We start from the raw sequence: 22,859 nt of genomic DNA on the forward strand, positions 1-22,859 counted from the left end.
TGCAGCAAAAGGCTATGGTGTTCCAGGGTCAGGGCATTTAAGTTTGGGACAATGCTAGAGGCAGAACTGGCTTCATGAGCATGCAACCTCTGCAGTCGCCCACTTACTTGGATTCTCTACTGTTGCTGTCTTGAAATTCTTAATCATGTGTGAACAAGAGGTCCTGGGTTTTCATCCTGCCCTGGGCCCTGCAAATTACATAGCTGGTACTGGCTAGATGGTGGGGGTGCCCCTGCAACATCTTCAGGGGGCACATGCCAGCCCCCCAACCCTGCTGGGGCTTCCCCAGACATGGGCAGACACAGCACCCCACTCACTGGAACTGGGAGTGGCAGGTGGTAGAGAGGCTGACATAGCCAGAAAGGCTGATAAAAGTCCTACAGTATCAAATGATTGCCCATAAAGAGGCCCAGGGTAAACTGTGAAATAGAGGAAGGGCAGGGCAGGGCAAGCAGAATGCGGGTGGATGCCCCTGAGTGCATCAGCCCCTGACCACGCCTCTGAGGTCATTCATGATCTGCCTTGGTGGAATCATCTCCATTCTCACGCTGCTTCCATCACAGTCATCTTCTTGCTCAACTTCTTCAGACCCAACAAGGGGTCTGAGTCCCCTCCCAGGACACTTCCCCTTGCTGCTTGTTTTACCTGGCGTGATTCTGCCTCAAGTCTTCTTATGGCTTCCTGCCCCTCCATTCAAGCCCTGTTCAAACGTCACCACCACGAGCGGCCCTCTGTGCACTCTCCAACAATAGCCATGCCCCCATCTCTATTACCTTCCCAGCTTTATTTTTCTCTGTGGTTGTTACTACCTAGCATCGCACCATATATTTATGGTAGTGATGGGATGACGCTGCTCAAAGCAGTGTCACTAAAGGTGGTTATTCAAAAAACGAAGTATGTCAGTAGCTAAATAACAATACCTAAAAAGGTATTGGGCACAACCCAGGCATCATTGTGAACCCTGCACATGTATTAACTCTGCAAGTCTCACAGCTGTGCTCGAAGTGGGTCCTGTTACTAGACCTCTTTTATAGATAAGAAAATTGAAGCAAGGCCTGACAAGTGGATAAGAAACTTTCCTAGGGCCACATGGCTGAGCCAAGACTCTTTTGGTCCTGGACTGGTTCTCTATGACAAAACTATAATTCCCTCTTCAATTGGGTGATTCTACTTAACTAGGACTCTCACCCCCCAGTCAAGAGGCAGAGAATAGAAGGCAGCTCTCGTGCAAGTGTAGAAAAGGGTTGACTCTCCCCAAAGAAACTTTCTGAGATGCCTTCACCAACCATCCTCCTTTGCATCTCCTTCCAGGACCTGCTCTGTCTTAGCATTTCCATCTGGAAAATCAATGACAAAGAATCCTCTGGCTCTGGTGAACACGCAGCACCGTGGCTTTGCTGAAGGCCTGGCAGGCAAGTCATAGGGCATTCCAATTATTTTTTTTAGACAGTCTGGCTCTGTAGCCCAGGCTGGAGTACAGTGGTGCGAGCTCAGCTCACTGCAACCTCCACTTCCCAGGTTCGATTGATTCTCCTGCCTCAGCCTCCTAAGCAGCTAGGATTACAGGTGTGTGCTACCACGTCCGACTACTTTTTGTATTTTTAGTAGAGATGAGGTTTCACTGTGTTGGCCAGGATGGTCTTGAGCTCTTGACCTTGTGATCTGCCCACTTCAGCCTCCCAAAGTGCTGGGATTACAGGCATGAGACATCGCGCCCGGCCTCTGATGTGGCTTTTAATCACTGGCCAGATTTGGATTCACAGGGCTAAGGCTTCTTACTGTTCTCTTCTGAACCCCACATCTGTAGGAGGAGCAGTTCCCATTGGGCGGCAAAAGTGAAAATCTTTTGGGTCTGCCCCAGCTTCAGCATGAAAATGAAGCCCTCCTGCACCCTGGGTTACCGAAGTGGTGCATTCTGGCCACTCATCCTACGTTAGGTACATTAGGTAAGCCTGGATGTATTTTCTTGGTCTTCCTGACAATGTGTCTCTTCCCCTAAATGTCTTATAGAGACATGATTTATCCCTTCCCTGATTTGTTAATTGTAACCATCAAGTGCTAATATTGAAATCTGCACTTTCCAAGAGGCAAGATACATTCCGGGGTATGAAGCAGTTTGTGAGTCTGAATCGGGACTTTGAAAGAAAGATTATAAGACAAAAGTCAAGAGATGAGTTGTGATATTCTAGTGAAATCTCACATAAAACTATAAAAGCAGATTGGCAGGGGAAGGGGATGGGTTTTATGCAGGAGTTGCCCTTGATTCGCCATGATAGATCACAGAGACTTCTCTGCCTATTAAAATGGACTTCACTTAAGCTATACATAGAACAGTAACAGCTACCATTTATCAAGGGATTATTATAAGCTTGCCTCATAGCAAGTCATTAACTTACTGAAAATATTCTCCCTCCCCAAAATATCTAACTTACATGGTTCTTTACTCCATGTCTCCCCTCTCCGACCTAAGATTCATGAAGTTTGAGACATAATGCCTCCTGAACTTGTATTAGGTTGGTGCAAAAGTAATTGCCATTATTTTTGCCATTATTTTTAATTACTTTTCAACACAGTCCTAGCCGTGTTTTTAAGCACAGCAAGCTGGGAATAACAGTGGGGAGAGGCTAGAGAGGAAAGGCTGGTGAGGAAACCTGCATGTTGTTCTATAAGATCCCTTAAATCATTTTACTGTCTAAAAGAAACAGTCCTCCAGGCAAGATGGCCATGGCCTTGGACTTTTCCTTTTAGACTGGTATACTTTCAGAATGCCCAGGCCTCCATCAGGGTCTTTGTCTAGCAGCAGAGGGGTTTTATGCTGAGTGTCGGGTTCATCACACAGCTGAACTGCTCTCTGGTGAGCTTGGTGGAGCGGGCATAGATGCCAGACATGTGGCATCATTGGTTTGCAAATCACTGCAATCACTCAAACATAATAGCCTGAGCTTCTTTAGGGCATTCTCTTCGTTCCCCCTGGCTGACTGGGAAGGTATAAAAGGTCACACTGATCGCAGGTGGTAGGAAAAGGAACTTTAATGATTTCCTTTTCTCATTACCACCCCTGCCCTTGGTTCCGGCCACGGTCTCCTCCATATGCCCCTTTGTGCTCTGTGAAGAGAAGCAAAGGAGAGGGGGAGACACAGAGTGAATGACACACACTGGCACCCACTTAGAAGCCCAGAACCAGAGTTGTGCCAGTGTGGGAAGCAGCAGGGACTGTGGGGACACAGATCTTCAACATGGGGTGCCAAAAGCAGGGGCAGAGCAGGGGATGCAGGAAGGCAGTCTGGGTCCCAGGCTGGGCTCCAGCTCTCCCCTGCCACTCACTGGCCAGGTGACCTAGGACAACCTGACATACCTACTTTTACCTGGTGACACAAGGAAGTGGAACTGGCTGGTCTCTCAAGTCCATTTCATTTCTAGTTCAAGACAGAAAACTCTTCATGAATTCATGTGTAATTCATACTCTACCTCCAAAGAGAATTTGAGATACTTTATAACAGAAGTAGATAGACCGTTGGTCTGTTCAAATGAAGATAACAAGAGGACAAGAAATCCCATGAAAGCAGAGATGATTAGAATAAGAACAGAAGATAAGATGGGGTCTTTTGTTGAAGAATTGCTACTCTATTGAGACAGAATCAAAATATTTTGTTTGTTACACACAATTCACTTTTCCAGTATATTTGTTCCACAAATATTTATTAAGAGCACAGACACTGTTCCCGACACTAGAGATACCTTAGGGAAAGTATCCATTCACTAAAGCAGACAAAGTTCTGGAGAGCATGGAGCATATATCTAAGTTCAGGGAAGGAGACAATGAACCAATGCCGAATGTTAGAAACATTTCAGACACCTAGCACCCAAGCACCCATATCTTGGTTTCTAATACCTTTCTCTAATAAAAGGAAACAGAACTCCTTGGAGAAATGGCTGATTTCAGGACTGGGGCAGGAAATATGTAACATGAGCCTGGAGCACCTGGCAGTGCCAAGAACTAAGTGCTCAAACAAGCGAGCAAACAAAAAATAATCAAAACCAAAACCCACATGGATGGAGGTATCTCAAAGGGGCACAGGAGCTAACAGAAAGCTCTCCCAATGGCCAGAGCTGTAACAATGAAAGCAACAAAAGAAAGTAGTATTGGATTAAACCCAAAGTGTAAGATAAACGCTCATGAGTCCACACTGGTATAAATGACTGAATAAATTAATAAATGGGGGAGAAGAGACAGATCTCTTCCCATGCAGAAGATCTCCAAATTACGTAGCTACACCATCCTAAAGGAGCATCTCCATCCTGGCACTCCATCTTAACATCCCATTCCTCAAGTATGGGCTGCACATAGTGACTTCCTTGGAAGGAAATGGAGGAAAAATAATTTTACAGTGTGGAAACATGAGAAACATATGATCAGGGCAACATCAACAGTTATCAATTGTGTTGAAATAATGTGATGAAAATGGCATTTTACCTCTTTCTCCCCAAAACCTCTAACTTAGTCTAATCATAAGAAAAACATCACACAAATGTCAATAGAAGAGCGTTCTGCAATATGCCTCACTAGTACTCTTTCAAACTGCCAAGGTCATCAAAAACAAGGGAAGTCTGAGAAACAGTGACAGCCAAGAGGAGCCTATGGAGACTCAGAACAAAGTGCAGTGTGGCATCCTGAATGGGGTTCTAGAACAGGAAAGGGCATCAGGTGAAAACTGAGGGAATCTGAGTAAACTGTGGCCTTTGGCTAATAATAATGTACATATTTACTCATTAATAATGACAAATGTATCATATTCATGCAACATGTTAGTAACAGAGGGAACCGGGTACAGTGGCAGAGGATACTATGGGAAGTCTACTGTCTGCTCAGCTTTTCCATAAACCTAAAACTGTTCTAAAAAATAAGGTCTACTAAAAATCAAACAAATGAACAGAGGGTCTAGAAGTCAGAGATGGAAGAAGTCAGAGATTCTCTCTCTTGCTGGCCTTGAATAATCAAACTTCCCTGAGTTCTGCAGCTGCAAGGAAATGAATTCTGCCAACATTGTGATCTTGGAAGAGGACCTCAAATATCAGATGAGAACTCAGCCCCAGCTGACGCCTTGATCACAGTTTTATGGGACTTTCCACATAAAATCCAGTTAAGGTGTACCTGGGATTCTGAACCCTATAATCTATGAAATAATAAGTGTTTGTTGTTTGAAGCTCCTAAGAAATCAGCCAAAATTAAAGCACCACAGCAACAAATATTTTGCAAAATAAAAAGGGTGATACAGAAAATTAAATAAAGTGTAGAGCATGCCTGGGTGGCTTCATGAAACTGGGTGGTGAAGAAAGCCCTCTCTAACAGGATGGAACCTGAACTGGAAACATGAGCCATCCACAAGGCATTACAAAAAAAACACTATGGGAAAAGAGGTGAGCTCGATCCAGGGCCTTGAAGTAAAACTTTGGGGTGTTCCATGAAAGACATCCAGTATCACCCCACCTTAGGGGAAGAAACAAGAAAGACGTGAGAGAGAGCAGGAGCCCGATTACAAACAGCTTCTAAAGAGGGGTAAGGAGTTCAGATTTTAAGTACAACTGGAATCTATTGGACCATTGATGGTGGAAGACGGACATATCTGATTTATGGTTTTAAATAAAATTATGCTAACTGCTCTGTAAAGGACTGATTGCAGGGTGGCCAGAGTGGAGTCAGGGCGTCTGGAGACAAGGCTCCAGCATTAGCCTAGACAAAAGATCATGGAGCCTTAGACCTGAATTGGGGAGGAGGTGGTGGATGTCTTCCAGGGAGTGTGGGAGGGTGTGTGAGAGGGGTCTTGATGGGGTGGGGCATACATTGATGTTTACACTCATCGCAGGGATCCGTATCCTCGAACTGCTACTGAGGTGCACCCAGCAAGAGAATCACAGGTACTCACAGCAGTCATGTGCTCCCTTGCCTGCAGTCTTTCACTGGTGGCATCCTGTTCCTGAGCTTCTGAATGTCACTGGTGATTCATCAAGCACACAAATGGTGCTCTGGCAGTCTGGGCAGGATTCTCCCCTGAACGCACTGCCGAAGGGAAAACTGGATCCCTCTTGCCCCCGCCCCCTGGCCCAGCAAAGCTGCCCTACTTAATTAATCATTTTCTCACGGCTGAGCAAACAATTTGTTGCAAATTCTTTCCCGGGGGCCCCCACTTTGATGAGGAACAGAAAAGTGCCCAGCTCGGGCCATCTTCCTTCATATCAGAAGAGAGAAGAGATTGGGAATAGGATTCTTCCATTTTCATGTTGGTCGTGGCAGTTTCCTCCGAAGTCACCTGCAATTTCATCTCTGGACCCTTGCCTCTAAATTTTCCTTCTTCATTCTTGCTGCCTCTTCCTGTTGCTCCTGCTCCACATCCATGGCTATGCCTAACCAGCTCCAGGCACTGCAGATGTTGTCCTCCATCCTTCTCACTTGCAGCCCCATTTTACCCCTTGGGACTCTGTCTGTGCTCAGTTATAGATGCCTGCAACCTGAGCCTGGGTGAGAGCTAAGGATGTGGGGCCTTTCTGTCCCACTTTGTGGTAACTCTACAGTTCGAGTGGCTGATTGCTCTGCTGTATCCATGACATGGCTGTCACGGGTGGTTTGCTCTCCAAGTTCTTCAACAGGTCAAGCCCTAGAGATGAACTCCTAGAGAGGAGAGACTGGCTAGGTTCTGAGAGGGGTGGTGCTGATACGTTTCTTTGACATACAGGGTTCTAGAGGTCAAGGCATCCTTTTTTGGGTTGATGCCCCAGGCTGGCAGTTTGCTCGCTCTACTGAGCAGGGAAAGGGGAGGTGCAGCTTGTTCTAGTCTGTTCCTTCCCTAGTTCCTAGCTCACAGTCAGCAGATGTCAGCTGCCTGGGACTTCTGGACTCCCAGGGCTGTGTCTAACCCAGGTGGAAAGAACCCTAACTAGAGAAGAAATGGCATGCCCTCCAACTCCTGAGAAAGTCAACTTCAAGAAAGACCACCCTTCAAGGGACCAGTTCTTAGTGGCTTTGTTCTCTAGTCTCTTCTGTTGGTGCCTAATGGTACCCATAAGGTATGTGGACATCCCTTTCTTCCTCAGACTCTTTCAGAAGACATGGCTTCACCTAGGGACACAGGTAGCAAGGCACCAGAACAAATAAGGTGACCTGGTCTGTAGATGGGATGGATTTGCTCCAACCTGGATGGTGCCAGTCAGCAAGAGGCAGCTTTGAGAACAGCAGCTTCCCTAAATCTTTCCATGATGCTAACATGTACCTTAAAGAATGGTTTTGCCACTTGAAAAACTAAATCGCATGTCCCTAAAAAGCAGATTTACCGGGGCCCCTCTGTATTAAAGGCTTGGATGAACTTTCCCAGTAATAATCAAGGCCCCATCTTAGCCCTGCCCTATATCTTGCAGAATGAAGTATGCAGAAATAGTCCTTAAAGGCCAGGGTCAAAAAATCCTGAAAGGTATTGGCCAACCAGTTCATTCCTAGTACCATAAAATATTAGCACTAGAAGGAGCTGGAAAGTTCATCTCTTCCACTAGTTCTGAACTCTAGTTGTACATTAAGATCACCCCCAGAAGTTTCACTTGAATGGGTCTGGAGTGGGGTTCTAGCATAGGTATTTTTTAAAAACACTGCAGGTGACTAAATGTACAGTGGCTGAGAACCACTGCCAGGACAAGGGTAAGCAAGGCTCTCACTCATTCACCCTATAGAAAGGGGCCTCTGACTCCTAATTAAGCCCAGGGGTTGTCAGAGCTCCTCCCCAGAACCCTGGGCTTTTGAAAGGTGCCTCAGCAGTCCAAGGGCAGGGCTCCAGGCATACTTATATCCCTCACTGTCTGCCCCCACACTCCATCCTGGGACAGTGCTCACCAAGGTCTTAGATAAGTGGGACATAGCCCAGTGGCCCTACCACGGTCACATCTATTGGTCAACAACCGTCACTCAGTTCTGTCCCTTTATTATCTGACCAGTGGTGTGTTCTTTGGCTGGAAAAGATAAACCAGCCAATTACACAATCTCTTTCTCTGGAAGCTGACTTCAGGAGGCTAGAGGGAAGTTGTCAAAGACCTGAAAAGTCCTGGAGACTTAGTACCTGGGCAGGATCTGAACCTTGTGCCTGGCCTGAAGATAGGGCAGAATGGAAAACCATGCAGGAGCCTCCAATGCCGTCAAAGAAGTGGAGATGAAAGAGAGCCAGCCCCCAGGGCTCACCGGATTCATTTTCTGCCCGAGGCCTGCTTGCTCAGCTTCTCTCGGATTCCTGGGAGACCTCTCTAGAGCCTTAGGAAAGCCTTGTTTTACCAGAGCCTGCCTTTATATATCCAAAAGAGTCTTAGAGAGAACACTCACTACAAACAGAGCTGCTCCACTTTTATCTTTTTACATTTTGGGGGTCCACATAAGATTTGGATTTCAAAGGGAAAACCAAAAAAGGTTCCATTGCTAAAATACAGTGTGGAAATCATCAAGCTAGTTTGACTGCTTGTTTCATTGAAGGGGATCCTGAGGCACAGAGCAAGGAAGCAATGCTTGGTTTTGTCAACCTCTGTCTCTGTGGGAGACCAGAAGGAGGAGTGTGGAACTGCTAGACAGAGTCACCATGTCTCCCTCCCTCCCCCAATCTCTGCCATAACCACAGGTGTGAGGCTCACCAAGGAAGCATCTCTGATGTGGGGCATCCTGACTCTAATAGTAGAGGGTTTTGTAGCCCTGAGTGATTTTTCCTTGGAAATACCCTGCTTGACTTTGGCTATGTTTCAAGGGAATAAGGGTAGGCCTTCAATAAATTCAGGACTCAAGCAGAATCCCACAGCTCACTAGCCCCCAGGATCTCTCCATACACCTAGAGCAACTCACTTTTGTCCCCAGCTTGACCTGCAGACAAAAAGCCAGCATGGCCCACTCCTTCACCCCCTGCCTCTGTTCAGAAACCTATAGCCTGGTGGCTCATAGAAGAGACCTGAGTTGGGTGTTTGCTCTAGGTGCCTAAAGTCTAACTGACATTTGTTTCTATATGCAGGACTCGCTTTTCCTTCTTTCCATAAATATTTCTAATTTCCTCTGTACAAGCCCAACTCCCCCTCTGCTGAGCCCCACACAACGCATCCATCTACCTTTGTCTGAGAAGTAGATGGTGATGGACATACCCAGTGGTCAGCTTCAGCTTGGGACTGAGACTCAAACCAGGAAACCAAAAAGCACAATTTAGCTCTTACAGGGAAAGAAGACGCACAAGAGGAGTGGACTTTCTGTTACTTCCCACTGGACCCCATTCCCACATAGCTGTGCAGTTCTCCTGATGCAGAATCCCTTTAGAAGGACACTGGAATGGTCCTATGAACAAGACGGTACAATCGTAGCATAAGAGAGACAGATATAAGAGAGGGTCTAATCCTGTCCCACCACCACCTTACTTAAAAGGGGAGCAGCTTTAGCACTTGTAAGTCAGAAGCGAAGATGGGCTTTTGGACAGAAACTGCCCAGGCAGCACTTGCTTCAGGCTTCCCACACCAATGCCCAGGGCCTGCATATAATGAAATCCCCGAACACTTCCTGGGCGCATGCTTGCTCTGTAACCACCCGTCTCATGATTATCTCTGTAAATGTCTCTCTTCCACACGGGCAGTCAGATCTGAGTGGAAGGTGACGACTGTGTCTTATTTTCCTTTGCATCCCCAACAGCTGGCGCAGTGATGAGGAGCTAAAAGCAACCCAAGAGGTGCTTGCGAATCAGTGGGTGAGTAAATGAGAACCCCAGTCATGTCATGGTCCCCTCTGGCCGTTCTCCCCAAATTCTGGTAACCAGGACCTTGTCCACTGCCACCCCCCAGCCGAGCCTGCAGCCTTACCTCCCATGAGGAAGAGCAGCCCTGCCACGTACTGCATAAGGCCTCGGTCCCAGCAGCAGCCCAGCACGCCGATGATCCAGCCAAAGAGGATGATGGCCACCGCCATGCCCATGAAGCCAGCCGTCATTCTGCGCAGGTCTGTGAGGAAGCAGGCGAGCAACAGTCAGCAGCAGAGCCTGGGACTGAGGGCCAGGGTACACCCCAGCTGTGATGTGGGAGCAGGGAGGAAGGGGCCCTCCAGGGGCAGAAAGGCAACCTGACCTTCTCAAATAGAAGCACATGATCTTTGCAGAGGGAGAAGCCCCTGTGGTGACTCTATCCTTGTGTGCACAAACATGCTACAGCAGTTTGCCGCCTAGACACAGGGACAGATCATCACAATATCGTGACTGCTTCTTCTGTGCCTCGTTTGTGCCAGGCATAGTGTTACCTATCTATGTATCTATCTCAACCTTCTGAGACAGGTACGATTTTTATTCCTATTTGCAAATTGCAGCAACTTGCTGAAAGGCATACAGCTAGTAAGTGGTTGAACAGGGACTGGAACCCAGACCTGTCCAGTGCTCTCAGCTTCCAAACATAGCATCACTCAGCCACTCCAAGAGCTGAGAACCAGCTGCTGGATCTGGGCAGTCAGGCTGTACCTGCCAAGGCCTCCTGGTCTCTCTAAGAGGTTGCAAATGCTCAAGGTGATGGATATTCAAAACACCCCGACTTGATAGCATGTGAGGGGAAGCTATCAATGTGGGGGGCGGGGGTTGGTGTTCTGTTCCTTCCCCTCCAAGCTGGCTCCTGGGCTTAGCTCTCCCTGCACCCAGGGCTGCGGGGGAAAGTCACACTTCCTGCTCTACTCTAAGTTCCAGAGCAGACCCCTTTCTTGGCCTTTGCTTCAGCTCCTCCAATCCCGAGGTCAACCCTGCTTTCTGAGTCAGGCCCGTCTCTGTTCTACGCTTGGCTGACCCATCAGCTCCAGGAGGAAGAGGGTTGTCTGGAAAGGCAGTATTTTTAGCAGAAGGCAGAGGGCAGAGCTGTTGCCATGGCTAGGTTGGCCACTCAGCATCTGGCTTGACTTCTTCCCCAGCTCCAACCCCTGCCCTCTTGCACCCAGAAGCAGCCAGAGCTGCTTTCAACCCCCCTGCTCTTCCATGTGCCCACTGCACCCCAACCCCCATCAAGCTACGGGCATACTTTCCTCATCCATCGCTCTACCTTCTGACCTCCTGGTCATGCCACCCACTCTTCTACCCTCCACCAGCATCCACCACAGCTCCCTGGGACCCCTCTCCACCCACCCACATCAAAGCCTGTGCCCTAACCCCACCAATGAAGCTCCACACAAGAGCAAAGCTACTTATTCTGCCTCTGCCCCAGGGTCTGTGCTCCCCAGTGGGTTGCAGAGCATCCTGGAGGACCCTTGGGCATCCCTCTCTGTCACAGGGAAGTGCTTGAAGTAAACCACATACATCAACACCTCATGCAAGCGCACCAGCTGCTGCCTGGACAGTTTTTTCTCTGAGAAACAAACACTCGGCAGGTCTCTTCGGAGAACACCTCAGAGACCACGTACCTCAAAAGGTGTCCAGGTCCCATCCCCTCCATTCCTCTCTCTCACTCCAGTCACCCCACGGAACCCCAGCAGAGCAAACAAAAGGACCTATGGTGCGGTTGGGTTTCAGACCCCTCTGTAGAGGGACCTAGGCCACCCTTCTTTTCCTGACACTGACCATCAGACATTGACAGCCCCTGGCCTGGTAGGAAGTTGGTCGGGAGTGGGGAGGGACCGGGCACAGGAGGGGAACAGCGGCAGATCCTTCCGCTGACGAGCAGCCTGCGGAGGAAGGAGGACAGGGCTCCGGACACAGAGACAGAGATCTTTGAGAGCCACAGGGCAGGTTCCTGCTCTCCTAGGGTGACCCTGCCTGCCCTGGCTGACCTGGGATGCTTGCCCCAGCCAGGTAGAAGTGATGCTCACAGTCACTTATGGAAACAGCTCAGGGTGCCTGATTATCATGCAGCCCTGTACCCCCTGCTCATATCACCATATGTGTCAGATGGAACTGCTGAAAACATCGATTGATCACAGTAGGAACCTGTGAGCCCCACGGCCTGCATGGGGAGCCACAGCCAGTCAGAGAAGCAAGGAGCGCTCTTGCCCTTCTTACTGAACTACTCGTGCTGTCCTTCCCTCCATCTCCCCAAATGCTCTCTCCACGGCCACCAGCCCTGTACCTTAGTCCCTGCCTTCTCCACCATCACAAGAGACTCTTGAGCAACCAAGACCTGAGCTGTCGTCTCAGTATACAGAAAGGTCCCCACTTGACATGTGATCTTATTTGGATCATCTCTAAGAAAAGAGATACTCTTTACTACCAACACTTCTACTCCCCACCATCTTCAAGAGCAAAAAGGTAGTGGATAGGGGAAAAGAGAGAGAACAGCTTATTTTCAATGAAAAGGAGGTTTCCCTTTAAGGAGTTTGTACTTCCTTAAACAGGATGTATAGTTTTAGATTTTGCTTTTAAGTCTTTAATCCATTTTGAGTTGATTTTTGTACCTGGGCAGAGACAGGGACCTAGTTCCATTCTTCTGCACATGGGTATTCAGTCTTTCCATTTACTGAAGTGCCATTTACTGAAGAGGGTGTCCTTTCCCTGGTGTATGTCATTGCCTTTGTTGTAAAATCAGTTGGCTGAGTATGTGGATTTCTGGGTTCTCTGTTCTGTTCCACTGATCTACGTGTTTTTATACCAAAATCATGCTAAGTGTCTTTCGATGAATGAATAAAGAAAATGTGTTACATACACACAATGGAATACTATTCTGCCATAAAAAGAATGAAATGTTATCATTTGCAGTAACATGGAGGGAACTGGGGTTCATTATGTCAAGTGAAATAAGCCAGACCACAGAAAGACATGTTCTCACTCATATGTGGGAGCTAAAAATGCTGATCAAATCAAAGTAGAGAGTAGAATAATGGTTCCCAGAGGCTGGGGACGGTGTGGACAAAGAAAGAATGGTTAATGGGCACAAATATACAGTTAGAAGAAATAAATTCTAATGTTCGGGAGCAGAGTAGGGTAACAACAGTTATCAACAACATATTGTGTACTTCAAAATAGCTGAAATATTTCCAACACCAAGAAATGATAAATGCTCAAGGTGATGGATATTCGAAATACCCCGACTTGATCATTATACATTCTATGCATGTTATCAGAATATCACATGTACCCCAAAAATGTACAAATATCATATATTGACAAAAACAAACAAACAGGAAGTATAAAGGGCCAGCACATTCATCTTCTGGGCCTATCCCTTTTCGGTGTGTGGAGGTGGAGGTTTCTTTTTTCTTTTTTTTCTTTTTTTTTTTTGAGACGGAGTCTTGCTCTGTTGCCCAGGCTGGAGCGCAATGGCTCAATCTTGGTATACTGCAACCTCCGCCTCCTGGGTTCAAGCGATTCTCCTGCCTCAGCCTCCTGAGTAGCTGGGACTACAGGCACGCGCCACCACGCCTGGCTAATTTTTTGTATTTTTAGTAGAGATGAGGTTTCACCATGTTAGCCAGGATGGTCTCGATCTCCTGACCTTGTGATCCGCCCACCTCGGCCTCCCAAAGTGCTCAAGGCGATGGATATTTTAAATACCCTGACTTGATCATTATACATTCTATGCATGTATCAGAATATCACACGCACCCCAAAAATGTACAAATACCATATATCGACAAAAACAAACAGGAAGTATAAAAGATCAGCACGTTCATCTTCTGGGCCCTTCTCTTTTTGGTGTGCAGAGGTTTCTTTCCAGGAAAAGTCCTAACCCATTTGGCAGCACGAGGCAGGATGTGAAGCCCCACCCTGCTCGAGGCCCAGCTCCCACCTGGCCTTGCTCAATGGAAGGCTTGTCCTGTTCCCCAGGCTCTGCAGACATCAGGGGGCAAAGGTTCTTCCTGGGGGAATTAAGTGGTAAATGGGTCAATAGGAGGTGTCCACCTTGGCCAGGGCTGGGAAAGCGGGCTGGGCAGAAAAACAAAATGGAAATGCAAATCAGAAAAAGAGGGAAGGTGAGAATTGTTGGAAGATGAGAACAAAGTGTTTTACACAGAATAAAACAGAGGAACAGGCAGAATAGCAGCCAAATGAAGATAATAATTCCTCTTCCAAAAGTCTGTGTTCCAGGTTGGGGAGGGGCCGCTGTCCTCTAACACAGATCAGGAACTCTGCCTTCTCCCAAAGGGCTTTGTCAACAGAAGCTGAGGGTTGTGCTAAGTTGTTGATCTGGCAACAGGAATGAAAACCAGAGGCCAGGTGTGTGTATTTCCACTGACCTGGAAAGATTTTCACATCACCCTGAAAACCTTATTTTGCCAGGGCTGTGCATGAACAGCTGGTTACTTTGTCCTTAGACCTGTGTGGCAATTCAGGGAAGCTGCAATGACAGCATTGAAGGTAGATAGGACAAGAGATATTCCAGCTTTACAGACGAGGAGCACAAGATCGAAAGAAGTTACATAACTTATTGACAAATAATCTCACAACCAGCATACTACAAGAAGAATGAGTTGCATTATTGAGTTACAGAAGAAAATAATGCAGTTAAAGATGTACTCGGTTATAATGGCAGATTGAAAAAGAAAGCATCTAGCATTTCTTCCTCCTAAACCAAGCCAGACTGCAGTTACGAGATTTCTCAGAAAGACAGAAGTCTTCAGGAATGGGGAAAACAGAGAAGGAGGCAGGGATGACAGTAACAAAAGTCTGCAGGGCTGACGGATGCTGTCCCAAAGAGTCTGCATTGGACCTAAAGAGTCAGATCTAAAGTCTGCATCAGAGAAGCTGAAAACCAACTTGTGGAATCCCCAAAAGGCTCACAAACTGGCACCAACAGGTCCATTTGGATCTGGCCATTAAGCAGAAGGGAGGGAGAGAAAACAGGGATTTGGTGGAAGTTATTTAACAGGGAACTTGATTTCTACATGCCCTTGGCCACTCCACATCGCTAAGGGATTCCTCTCTCCCATCATTGACTCCTGGGATCAGGGTGCGAGGGGGTCATCAAACACAGTGCTTAGGTTTGGAGGTCAACAAGCTCAGCTGAGGGTTGGCCAGCACAGTTGAGAGTCAGGGTATGGTACTGAAGTTCACTGCACCATCCTGATGGAGTTATGGATTGTGTGCACATGGGCGTTGAGTTTTAGCATCAATCCCAGCTCTCTTCTACTTGGCTCCCAGACCTAGCTTCCAGGACTTTGCCCTCCAGCCTAGAGAATGGGAGAGGACTTTCTGGGGATGACCAGCACAGAGGAAAGACCTACAGACACTGGCAGTAACAGTGCCCCAGAAGCTGCCCCTCAGATGAATGATGCCCCAGTTGAACTGGGGTTCATTAATGCTCCCAGGTACTGTTTAACTTGAGCAGACAAGTAACCATCTCCACATATCTGAGAAAAGCCCATGAACGGGGAAATAAACAACTTGCAAAAACAAGTTACAGGGAGAAGAAAAAAATTTTCAAAATTATTTTTCATATCTCCAGGAAGACAAGAGAAGAAAGATGTTGCCTCCGTGAAATAAAAAACAGAATACTATTAAAAAAGAACTAGTTGGGGAACAAAAAGAATGCTTGAAATAAAATAACGGGACCAAAATCTATGTAACTTATATATTCAATTCTAACTTACATATTAATAGTCCTGCCATGTTCTAAAAAAGACTGAAGGAGGCTTACAAAACACACACAGTAGAGCGGGATAAAAATAATAATGCAGAGCTGGGCGCGGTGGCTCATGCCTGTAATCCCAGCACTTTGGGAGGCCGACGTGGGCGGATCACCTGAGGTCAAGAGTTCAAGACCAGCCTGGCCAACATGGTGAAACTGAGTCTCTACTAAAAATGCAAAATTAGCCAGGTGTGGTGGCACATGCCTGTGGTCCCAGCTACTCAGGAGGCTGAGGCAGAGAGAATCACTTGAACCCAGGAGGCACAGGCTGCAGTGAGCTGAGATTGCATCACTGCACTCCAGCCTGGGTGACAGAGCAAGAATTCATCTCAAAAACAAAACAAAACAAAAAGGATGCAATGAAGGAGAGAAAAAGAAAATAAAGATGAAGCTAAATATCACATTCACACACAAAACTTGGTCCATGAGGTCCTTAGGAAGGTTATTCTGTCCCATATTTGCACTTAAAGGCATTAGACAGTATTTCCATTGTTTAAAAACCTTTGCTGCTTTTCATTTGCACTTGAGTAAGTCCCGACCACCTCTCTGCCCGAGGAAAGGCCTGTGTGTGTATTCCTGCCCATCCTTGTTAACCTATGTGTCAACCTCCTCTCTTTAGGGGTAAGAAACTGCCTTTTTCTTTCTTTGTGACGGCTAACTGTGCCCACAGCGGTATTTTGTACTCAGGATCATATATAGCTCATATTTCTTTTCCCATCTCTTCCTGCCTTTTTAGAAAAGAGAAAGAAAAGAAGAGGGAGGAAACCCTAACTCTGAGGCCTGGGAAAAATATTATGCAGGGCTGGCCTAAGAATAATTCCCTTGGAAAGAACCCAGAATGATGAGTTTGACTCTGCAGGCAAAGGCCACGATAGAGAAAAACCTCCTCAAGAATCATTCGGGCTTGAGTCCATTATCTGTATTCCATGACCTTAACATTTAACATTCTAATTTTTGCAATGAGAAAGGTACATTTAAGCTTTGTTGAATTTAGTTCAGGGTGGTGGAAAGGAGTGGGCAGAGGGAGGCTGATAATGAGGGAAGGTGGAGGAGGAAAGACGAAGAGAACCATTAAATAGAACCAGAAAAAGCTGTTCTCCCTCATGGAAAAATTTTGATTTTGAAGTTTACACTCCTATTAACATTTAAATGGACAGATATTGCTTGCAACTCTACACAGGAAACCAGGATATCTGCATTTAAATAAACACCACTTAAAGAAAGAAAATATATGGGCTGAATGTCTTTCTGTTTGCTCTTTTAAGACCTTGCACAAAAAATGATGATGATTGGAATTATTTTTTTTTTTCATGAAAGAAACAGAAACGGTGAGGATAAGTATGCGTTAGACCTTATTGCATTGGTAATGGCTGGGCTAGAGGAAGAAATCACACCAATACCACTGGATTGATGGCCTCAGTGGCAACAGCCTGCAGTGCTGAGTTGCAGCAGGAGGCCAGCAGGGCCATGGTCCTCTGAGGGCCACGCGCAGGCACCTCTGGGGAGGCATGCTGGAAGCACTCCCTTCTGCATGATAGAAGCACACATCCTGGGTTACGAAGCAGGAGAGTGTTAGATGCCCTGGAAGCTGGACGTTCATTCACAAATTAATCAAGCTCAAAGGAACTGAAAATCAAGCTCACAGGAACTGAAGGGCAGAGCAAAGTGATAAGGACAGAACTCAAGTGTTTTTGCCCCAAAGGATCAGTGGGTCTGGGAAGTAAGAAGTGGAGAGACAGAGAGAGAGAGAGAGAGAGAGAGAGAGAGCTCGAAAGAGAGAGAGAGAGGGAGGGAGGGTCTACAATGAACCTGCTAGCCATGGGATCAACTCAGGACAAGTTGATTTAAAGCACAGGGAAGACTCCAGGGCCTGATCACTGTACAGCAACCACCTCTGAAGGAAGTGGGGGTTTTAATTCTGGGGAGCCAAATAGAGATACAACTGTCAGGAATATGAGAAATCAGCCTGTTCCATTCAAATCCTGGCTCTTCCACAGCCAAGGTGGTGGGAACTCAAGCAAATTAGTCCCCCTCTCTGGATCTCGGTTTCCACATCTGTAAATGAAGGTTATGACAATACCTACTTCAAAGAGCTGTTAAGAGGCTTAAATAAGCAAATATGTGTAAACTGCTTAGAACAGTATCTGGCACAACGCTAGAGCTATACAAGTGTAAACAGAAATAGAAGTCACCTAATTAAAGCAGTTTTCATGCACTGCTACACCCCTTGAATTTGCCATACATGAGCACATAAGGCACCAAGTAACACGTTGGGATACGCCCCTAATTAAGGATTTGGGACCCAGAGGAAGTAGACTCCTGGAAGCTGTTCTTATGCCTTTCAGTTACCTGGAGAGGCCAAGGTGAAGGCAGTACTGCTTAATTTACTGATACTGAGTTACATCCACCCAGAGGGCTGATGCTGCCTATCCTCCAAGGACTGAAACAGCTGGAGGCTAAAGCAGCTAATAGCAGAGGCACCGGTGGCTATAGAGGCTGTTTGAACCCTGAGCTCTGGCAGTAAGTACTGCACTGATCTAGAAGGAAATGACATGGGGCAGGACTGAGACTCTGTTGGGAAATCATCAATGATTTACTTAGAACTGAAACAGCGAATTCCATAATGGGAGGTTTTGCCTACGACTTTCTTCTAGGGTGTAAGTTGGTTCAGCATCATAATGTAGTGATACACTTTTGCTTTTTTATTTGACAGATAACATTTTACATTTTTACCATGTACAACATGATGTTTTGAAGTACATATGCACGGTGGAATGGTTAAATCTAGTTCATTAGCCAATAAACTAGCATAGTGATCACTTTTGTGGGAAGAACACATAACATCCACTCTACATATTTTTCAAGAATACAATGTATCGCCATTAACAATAGTCACCTTATTGTACGATAGATCTCTTGAAATTTACTTTTCCTATCTAACTGTAATTACATATCCTTTGACTAACATCTCCCCATGCCCTCCTCCCTTCTAACCAGGACAGCCTCTGGTAACCACTGCTGTAGTCTCTACTTCTATGTGATTAACTTTATTTAGATTCCACATATGAGTGAGATCATGCAGTACTTGTGTTTCTGTGCCTGGCTTAACATAGTCTCCTCCAGGTTTATCTATGTTGTTGCGAATGGCAGGCTTTCATTCTCTTTTATGGATGAATAGTATTCTATTGTGTGTGTATACACACATACACACACACACACACACACACACACGTATATATATATTACATTTTCTTCATCCATTTATCCACTGATGCAAACGCAGGTGATAGGATTCCACATCTTAGCTATTGTGAGTAATCTGAATGAGCATGAAAGTGTGGATATCTCTTTAACATATTGATTTCAATTTCTTTGGGTATATACTCAATAGTGGAATTGCTGGATTGTATGGTAGTTCTATTTTTAATTTTCTGAGGAACTTCCATATGGTTTTCCACAATGGCTCTACTAATTTCATTCCCCCAAAGAGTATATAAGGGTTCCCTTTTCTCCATTTTCAGTACTTGTCATCCTTTGTCTTTTTTATAGTAGCCATTCTAACTGAGGCGAGATGGCATCTCATTGCAGTTTTGTTACCAGCAGTGAATCCAGTGGGTCTACAGCAAAATCAATCCTTGTCTCCTTGGAGGAAAGAATTTAGCTGAGGGGCAGAAGTAGATTTAAGGAAGAGACTGAGGCAAGTTTTAGAGCAGGAGTGAGAGTTGAGTGAAAAGTTTTAGAGCAGGAACAAAAGGAAGCAAAGTACACTTGGAAGAGGGCCAAGTGGGCAACTTGAGAGACCCAAGTGCCCTGTCTGGCCCTTGATGCGGGGTTTTACACATTGGCATGGTTTCAGGGTTTCCATTTTTCCCCCCTTGATTTTTCCCTTGGGGCAACTGTCCACATGCACAGTGGCCTGCCAGCACTTGGGAGGGGCTGCATGCACAGTGTGTTTACTAAAGTTGTGCACACCTCACTTGAGGCATTTTTCCCTTACCCAGTCAGGCATTTTTAGAGGAAGGTCATCTAACAGTTAAACTCTGCCATTTTGTCTCTTAGCATGCATGCTTGAGCTTGCTCATCCAATTCCTGAGATCTTATCGGGAAGCTGCTGTTCACCAGCTTCAGGGGTTTTCTATCTGCTGGGAGACTATCTTTCCCTTGTACCAGCTATGACCAATTATTTTTTATTAATAGAAACAGTTTAACAACTGACTGACCATCATCTGATGGTCACCTGGTATTCATAGGGGGCCCTCTTCTGTCCTGGTCACGTCTGCCTAACTACCTACTCTAACACTTTTAATTTGCGTTTCCCTAATGACTAGTGATATTAAGCATTTTTGTATATACCTGTTGGCCAGCTGTATGTCTTCTTCTGAAAAATGTTGATTCAAAGCATTTGCCCATTTTTAAATTGAATTGTTTTATTGTTGGGTTGAGTTTCTTTATATTTTGGATATTAACCCCTCGTCAGATGTATCGTTTGTAGCTATTTTCTCCTATTCTGTAGATTGATACTTCACTCTCGATGGTTTCCTTTGCTGCACAGAGCTTTTTAGTTTGATCCCATTTGTCTATTTTTGCTTTTGTTCCCTGTGCTTTTGAGGTCTTATTAAAAAAAAAAAAAATCCTTGCCCAGACCAATGTCATGAAACATTTCCTCTGTTTTCCTCCAGTAGTTTCATATGTTTAAGCCTTTAATTGATTTTGAGTTAATTTTTTAATATGGTGAGAGATAAGGCTCTAATTTAATTCTTCTGCATGTAGACATTGCTTTCCTAACACCATTTACCTAAAGGACTGTCATTTCCCCATTGCGTGTTCTTGATATCTTTGTTGAAAATCTGTTGGCTGCAAGTGTGTGGATTTATTTCTGGGCTCTCTATTCTGTTCCATTGATCTGTCTGCTTTTATGCCAGTATCATGCTGTTTTGATTACTATAGCTTTGTAGAGTATTTTGAATTCAGGAATTATTAAGTCTCCAGCTTGCTTTCATTTGCTCAGGATTGTTTTGACTATTTGGGGTCTTCTGTCATTCCATACAAATTTTAGAATTACTTTTTGTATTTCTGTGAAGAATGTCTTTGGTATTTTGATAGGGTATTGCATTGAATTCTATAGATTGCTTTGGGTAAGTATGAACATTTTAACAATATAAATTCTTCCCATCCATGAACATGGAATATCTTTCTTTTTATTAGCATCTTCTTCAATTTCTTTCATCAGTGTTTTATAGTTTTCATTGCAGAGATCTTTCACCCCTTTGGGTAAATTTACTCCTAGGTGTTTAAATTTTTTGTAGCTACTGTACTGTACTTGATTTCTTTTTCATAGAAATGCTACTAATTTTTTTACGTTGATTTTGTAACTTACAACTTAATTTATTAGTTATTACAGCTTTTTAGTGGAGTATTTAGGGTTTTCTTTCTATAATTACATAATGTAGTTATACTTAAGAATGATTTTTATGTCAAAATAAGATAGTTTTTATGTTTCCATGAGAAAGTCCATGAGTTGGGGCTTTGATCCCTAACAGGCCTTTCAGAACTGTCCTCTGCCTCCCCTGCATCACTGTCTTTCTCTAAGCCCCCCATGCTTCATTCATAAGAGGGAGTTCCCCTCCCTCTTTCCATGATGACACTGTGCTCTCTGCCAACATGGGTCCCACTGGCTCCATCTGTCAAGTTTTCATCATTCTTGCAGAGTTCCCTAAATAGTACATGTCTCTGGGGAACTTCCATGGTACTTTAGTAGACACTCACATCCAGTCCTTGAGGTTCCTGGAGCAGTTGGTTGATATCACTACCACATCTTTTTATAATTATTTTTGTCTCCTCTTACCAGTACATTTGAGCTTGTTGAGGGTTGCATCATGTTTGGTTTGGTTTGTCTTTCTAGTCTCCAGAGCACTGCCTAACATAAGAGGTGCTCACTATATATTTACTAAGTGAGATCACCATTCCACCCTGCAACAATGACTAAAACTGTATGCACCGTGGCATAGTGCAGGGTGAGGAGAGCAGATCCACTTCAGTGACTCGAATATCATTGCAACTTAAGGCCAATTTTTCTCTTCTCCAATCTAATTTTTTAAGGCCAGCATTAACTGTCACTTAATAATTCAACATAGTTTTTTACTGCATACAATGAAAACATCAACATGGGGCCAGATTCCAGATGACACACAGCAATAAAGTTTAATTAGCACACATGATAGCCCACAGATTAGGGACCCAACAGACATTTCCGCACCATCCCTCCCCCAAGTCAGGAAGAGACAGTGGGGGAAGGTAGTTTCTGTGGAAACAAGAAGTGGTTTCTGGGTCAGAAGACAGGCCTGGCATCTCCTCCTCCTCAATCCTACCTCCGGAACAGAGAAGTGCCCTAAATAGGGATATTATGTGATGATGCCATATACAAATCAAATCCATTGTCAAAACAATGAAAGGAAAATTGCAAAATCTGTACTCGCCTGATGAAAGCTAGGTCAGCTGGAGAGAAGAAAGAAGCGGGTAAAACGCAGGACCGAGAGGCAGTCACAAATCCAAAACTCACAAGAATGGCTCCTCTCTTGCTGCTGTGACACTGCTAAGCCGACAGCAGAAACTGCAGAAGGGAAGGATGAAAGGAAACTGCAGCTCAGCCAACCAGATGTACTTAGGTAGACCCAGCTTGGAGTCTGGTTCTCTGTCCTCTGGCTGTCTTTACTGACGAAGACAAGCTAGGTTGGTACAATCTGCTACCCCACCCAAAAGAAGCTTCCATTTCCCCTTCCCTACATCACACATCACTGGCAGCTGTGCTGAGTGCAAAGTGCAGGAATTTGGGGTTGCTTGGCAAGAATGTCCCCGCAGAGGGTTACCACAAAACAATTAGAAGATGGGACTTTTAAAACACAGGAGTACCCTAGAGGGTGTTAGCCAACCCAGAAAAATATTCCAGGTGCCTGGGGTTTGGCTGATGGCAAAGGATTTGAAAAGCCTAGGAAAAGGGAAGATAAATAGGAATTAACACTGATTACAGGCACATTTACTAAGTGCAGGCATGTGTTGGGCAATTTACATAGCACAGGACACCGTGCTCCATCCTCCCAACGACTCTATAAGGGAGGCGCTGTTTTTCTCACTTTGTAGGTTTGGAAATTGAGACAAAGGGATTTTAGTAGGCCAGGGTCACACAGCCAGTAACAGGCAGCTCTAGGAAGGTGTCTTGGGCTGTCCACACCCTTTCCATTCTTCCTCAGTGCTTTTCATGATCCATGTCACTTCAAACCCAG

At 45.5% G+C, this 22,859-nt stretch overlaps 1 protein-coding gene across 1 annotated transcript in view; it reads right to left on the reverse strand.

Annotated features, from left to right (window-relative positions):
* Positions 1-22,859, reverse strand: part of TMEM178B (transmembrane protein 178B) — a 416,789-nt gene that overhangs the window by 32,938 nt on the left and 360,992 nt on the right. The window contains exon 3 of the mRNA XM_003929769.4: positions 9,856-9,993. Coding sequence (XP_003929818.1) covers positions 9,856-9,993 — 138 coding nt within the window. The remainder of the gene's footprint in view (positions 1-9,855; positions 9,994-22,859) is intronic.

Source organism: Saimiri boliviensis, chromosome 10 (genome assembly GCF_048565385.1).
Source record: "Saimiri boliviensis isolate mSaiBol1 chromosome 10, mSaiBol1.pri, whole genome shotgun sequence".
In the NCBI taxonomy this organism is placed as follows: Eukaryota; Metazoa; Chordata; class Mammalia; order Primates; family Cebidae; genus Saimiri; species Saimiri boliviensis.